The 5337-nt window shown below is 35.1% G+C and overlaps 1 protein-coding gene across 1 annotated transcript; it reads right to left on the reverse strand.

Annotated features, from left to right (window-relative positions):
* Positions 1-360: 360 nt before the first annotated feature.
* LOC129579893 (uncharacterized PE-PGRS family protein PE_PGRS20-like) lies at positions 361-4985 on the reverse strand. The gene is made up of 8 exons (XM_055470077.1): positions 4922-4985; positions 4578-4835; positions 4344-4370; positions 4222-4251; positions 3311-3490; positions 535-870; positions 451-462; positions 361-374 (listed from the first exon to the last, which is right to left on the reverse strand). Exons 1-8 carry the CDS (start codon positions 4983-4985, stop codon positions 361-363), a joined length of 921 nt encoding a protein of 306 aa, XP_055326052.1.
* Between the last annotated feature and the right edge of the window lie 352 nt (positions 4986-5337).

Here is a 5337-nt window from a genome sequence, read left to right on the forward strand (position 1 = left end):
GGAAATTTTCAAATCGATGTAGCGAAAACAAAATTTACACAACATTTTTTATTTCAAAGTCACAGTAAATTCAGTAGTTGAAAGTTAGGTTATGTGGTCATCATGCCAAAATTACACGGTCATAATTGTATACAAAATACAAATTGTGAAATTGTAGAGCACCGTCCATTAATGACGGCAAAATTCAGTACTAATTGCTGTGATTTCGCAATACTTCACAATATATCGAAATCACTTACAGCTATTCACAGCTGATTTCGCCGTCATGTATGGACGGCGCTCTACAATTGTTCAGAATCTGACAGTAAGCGGATGGTCAAAATGGGTAAAATGCATTACAAACACATAACCTCACTTTTTTTAATTGAGTGAGACTGTGATTTGAAATTATATTTGGAGCAGATATTTTGTGTTTGAATTGTTTATGGCTATGCAGTCAAAATTACTTACTTGCAGAGTTTCCTGTAAATTGTGGATAGATAATATTAGTTTATTATGAATCGAACTTAAAGCATTTAGTCGACATTTTTTTACCTCCGCCATTGTCACCATTGTTGCCACCATTGCCACCATTGCCACCATTGCCGCCATTGTTGCCACCATTGCCGCCATTGTTGCCGCCATTGCCGCCATTGTTGCCACCATTGCCGCCATTGTTGCCACCATTGCCGCCATTGTTGCCGCCATTGCCGCCATTGTTGCCACCATTGCCGCCATTGTTGCCACCATTGCCGCCATTGTTGCCACCATTGCCGCCATTGTTGCCACCATTGCCGCCATTGTTGCCGCTATTGTTTCCCGATCCTGATCCATCTGAGCCTGAACCAGTGCCTCCGGTGTTGCCATTTCCCGATCCACCTCCGTTTGATCCTGAACATACAGTTATTATAAATATATCTTAATATTAACAGCGCTTTTAACTTAATAATGATACGTTAACCGATAACGCCGATTAAATATTCAGGAAAAAAACTGCTTACTCAAAAAAACCGTGTAAATTAATTTTTGTCACAAAATTTCATAAATATTTCATTTGTTATTGATCTGAAATACTACGCTAAGGGTAAAATGACCATTTCCGAAAATTAAAATTGTGGAAAACAAAATACTGTTCTGGCCTTGAGCTGAGCTGTGTACGTTTTAGATACTCTATGAAAATTGGAAGTAGTTTTTTTCCGCTATGTTTCATCTATGTCTATTACTTATAAGTTACTTATAAGTAGAACATGTATGGATAGATGAATATTCAAATCTTGGCAAATTTGCCGAAATGTCTTCGGGTAGGGCGATTTCAATTGTAGGTTTTATGTAGTTTAATGTAGTGTATTTACTTTTTTTATGTAGGAACAATTTTTTTGAGTAATCGGCTATCGAAAAACCGCTCCAAAATGGGGATACTCAAATCTTGGTCAAAAAACGAATTTTCCATGAATCAAATGTTTTTTCGAATGGAGAATGGTTTCAAAGAATTGTAGATAAATTGTAGAATTCAAATCAATTGTCTGTTTTCAAATATGTCTGCCCGTTCGTTCGATATCGGGACGAGTCATGAAAATTGGTTCAAAATCGGTAATACTCAAATCTTGGCCCCAAATCGAACTTTCCACAAACTAAATCTGTTTTCTATTGTTCCTAGGGTCCATAAAATTGTAGAAAAAATGTAGAATTCAAATCAGTCGTCCGATTCTTCATATTTTCAACAACTTATTTGACAATAGCAGTGTTTTGTTTTTGTAGGGAGAAAAAATGCTCCAAAACTGGTCCAAACTGTTTTATTAATTGAAGTAACCCAGAATTAATTGTAGTGACCCAAAAATAATTGTAGAACCACCTACGTTTATTGTAGTGACCCAAAAATAATTATAGAACCACCTACGGCCCTTTACAACTTTGCTTCAGACAGTTTTCATTTATCTCTTATCAGTTTCGCGAAAAACGCGAAGAATGATAACAAAAAAAACATACCATAGGCTGGTGTTTTTGATTTGCGCCCAAATAAAAGATAAGAGAGCAACCATCTACTTAACACACACACACATATCAGCGTGTAAGTAGAACGTTTGACAACATTTTGGTGTCAATGTAGAACATTGCTACATATACATTACTTCGACAGCGTATAAGTCGAAGCAAACTACTTATAAGTAGAATGTGTATGGACGGAAGAGCGGATTCCCAGCGTGAAAAATTACTTGCATAGTATTTCCAAGTCATTTTACGCTGAAAATACGCCGACATGTCCATACATGTTCTACTTATAAGTAACTTATAAGTAATAAACATAGATGAAACATAGCGGGAAAAACTACTTCCAATTTTCATAGAGTACAGCTGAACGCTTAGGCGTCCGTTGCTATACATACGAATGTACAAAGAAAGAAGTGAGAATAACAATGAAAGCCTGGGAGTTCAGTATTTAAATTTTAAAATGTGTATAGAGTCAATGAAAGCGTGATGGAAATCGAATCCAATTGTGTTCACTCGGGTAATTACTCAGTTCTAAAGCAAAAGTCAAAATGTTAGTGACATTTACCAAAATAAAGTAAAATTGTCAGACATTACTTTATATTGGTTGAAGTTACCGCACCATCTACCGAAAAAGACGGCTATTTCTACTATTAAATGAATACAAATACATAGTGTCTACCAAAATAAAGTGAAGTCCGACACTTTTATCTTATTTGGTAAATGTCACACAAACATTTCGACTTTTTTTCTAACTGAGTACATATTAACATTTTGAAAAATCAACAATTGTACCTGAACCGGTGTTGCCACTTCCCGATCCACTTCCGTTTGATCCTGAATCTACAGTTGTACGCGCCAAAAAAAATGAACATTTTTTGATTTTAATAGCGTTATTAGTTATTAAGTGTGTGTGTGTGTGTGTGTGTGTGTGTGAAAAATGATTTTTACGAATACACAAAAGAATGGAAGTGCTGAAAACAGGCCAAATTCTAAGAATCCACCAATCAGCACCAATTCCACCTGATTTGAATTTTAGGCTACCGAACCAGCCATGGTCGATTTCGCCGATTTTCCCAGCCGTTTTCGTGATATTTCGACGTTTACCGAAATGCCCAATGCATTTGTATAGCATAAAAGAGTTCCATGAAAAAAGTGCTATGTGAATGTATGAGGCATTTCGAAATGAACTTTATTTCGCAGTTCCCCATATAATGTCGCGCTTCGCCAACATATACTTTACATGAAACTTTTTTTTAAATATTTCCATGTCAATGTTTATTATTGTCCAGACATAAAATAATAATAACATATTATTAAAATTTCAAAAAATCAACAATTGTACCTGAACCGGTGTTTCCATTTCCCGATCCAGCTCCGTTTGATCCTGTGTTACCATTTCCACTATTACCATTGCCATTATTCCCATTGCCATTACTGCCATTGCCATTACTGCCAATGCCATTATTGCCATTGCCTTTATTTCCATTATTCCCATTGCCATTATTTCCATTATTACCATTGCCTAATTTTCAAAAATATAATTGACATTACTTCTAGGACGCATGAATATTATTTTGTATGATTTCAGCTAATAAATTTTCACAAAAATAGAACATACGTTCAGTAGTTTCCTAAGAAAATAAACACAATAGAAAAATTGCATCGTGAAAGCTTTGCCTATCGCACAATGAAAATACCTTAAACATACTGCAATCAAAGCCTATTTAAACAATGTTATTATATTTGACGATATTTGAATCGATTTCAATGACGATGTGACAGCCACCTATAGAGATTCCTTATTTTAAAAAAGTGGAACTATTGAGTGTGTGCATCATATCACACGTGAATTTTCAATATGGTGGCGTCCATAGGAGTGAAACGTCAACCAATTTTATAGACACTCGTTCGCGATGTACGATCTTAAATTTAAAAAAAAAACACCACTGTGCTACTTATATACTTCAACATACTGAGTGTAATGCGGTATAAAAGCAGCAAACCAGCAGCCGATTAGTATACGCTACATATGAAAGCGCCAAACTAGTGTCAATTTCTTTTTGGGATTACAATACACGCAATTACACAAGTATGCGTCTATTATACTATAGCCACACTGTTTTATGTTCAAAATAGTGTGAAAACAATGTCAACTATGCATTGTCGAAACGTAGATTGTGTGATTAATTTTTACTAAGGAACACGTCAATTTGAAAATTACATAGAGTTAGGGAAAACATGTCTTTTTCTTACCTGAACCAAACAAATCACTTGGAAATGGTACTGTTATGAGAAAAAAATGTGTAGTTAATTTTATTTCCCCCGTGTGTTCATTTTCATTATGTTTATAACAATATATGATATAAACTCCATACCGATAATGATATTTGGATCTCCACTACCTAAAACATACGTAGAATCATGAAATACATATCATATCAAATACAAATGTGTAACTTTCTGAATCAGTTTTGGTATTGATAATGTTTCAAGTGTCAGAGCGATCGAGTCGTTTCAAAATAATGACAAATAATTGTAGATTTTTAAGTAATCGCATTGATCGCTTCAACGCAAAGCAAATTTCAAGAATAAATTTGATGTAAGCTTACTTCCGCTACTTGAACCGTCACCACCATTGCCTCGGCTTCCACTTCCATGTCCACTTCCTTTTCCATTCGTTCCTGAACCAGATTTATGCCCATCGCCAGAACCGCCTGAACCGTGTCCGCCTGAACCGTGTCCGCCTGAACCGTGTCCGCCTGAACCGCTCTTACATCCTCCGTACTTATTACTGCATGTCGAAATAATCACCACTCTATTACCTTCGTTGCTTTTGTTTCTGTTTTGGAAACGCCTAAAACGGAATCCTACAATGTCCAATTTAACGAAACATTTTGAATCGTTAGAACTAATTATTATCTTTAATATCGAAAAAAAAGAACTATTTCTTTACCATCAACAGACACTTGGTTCGCAACAATGGCAACTAAAACAACCAACACCACATGTTTGAACATTTTGAATAGTTTCCAACTGAAATCTGATTATATTGGCTGTTCACCGAATAATTAATTTGAATTAAATACTTGATTTCATCGATGAACATTGGCTCTTATATACTCAATTTCTATTGAGGATTTCGGCATTAATCTCCGCAATTAAACTAGTTTAAACACTAGTTGTATTCAATATTTACCAAACTAAAGAAAATATTAACTTCATTGATTGAGACGATTAAAGTTTCCGACTTGAGAACCAGATTTCACGATGTTATGCCAAACAAATAGAATTAGAAAATAGATTCTTGAACAATTGTGAGTTGTTGTGTTCAACCAAAGCTGTCATTGAACTAATCAGTTTAAATAAATA

This window comes from Sitodiplosis mosellana, unplaced genomic scaffold (genome assembly GCF_009176505.1).
Source record: "Sitodiplosis mosellana isolate CC-2019 unplaced genomic scaffold, AAFC_SMos_1.0 Smas_scaffold_6716, whole genome shotgun sequence".
Taxonomy (NCBI): Eukaryota; Metazoa; Arthropoda; class Insecta; order Diptera; family Cecidomyiidae; genus Sitodiplosis; species Sitodiplosis mosellana.

Excerpts from the sequence above, each read along its gene's own strand:
- LOC129579893 (XM_055470077.1), bottom strand. The coding sequence starts at position 4,985 with ATGTTCAAACATGTGGTGTTGGTTGTTTTAGTTGCCATTGTTGCGAAC. Across the intron at positions 4,836-4,921 it reads GAACCAAGTGTCTGTTGATG|GATTCCGTTTTAGGCGTTTC; the intron begins GTAAAGAAATAG and ends TGGACATTGTAG. Across the intron at positions 4,371-4,577 it reads TGACGGTTCAAGTAGCGGAA|GTAGTGGAGATCCAAATATC; the intron begins GTAAGCTTACAT and ends CGTATGTTTTAG.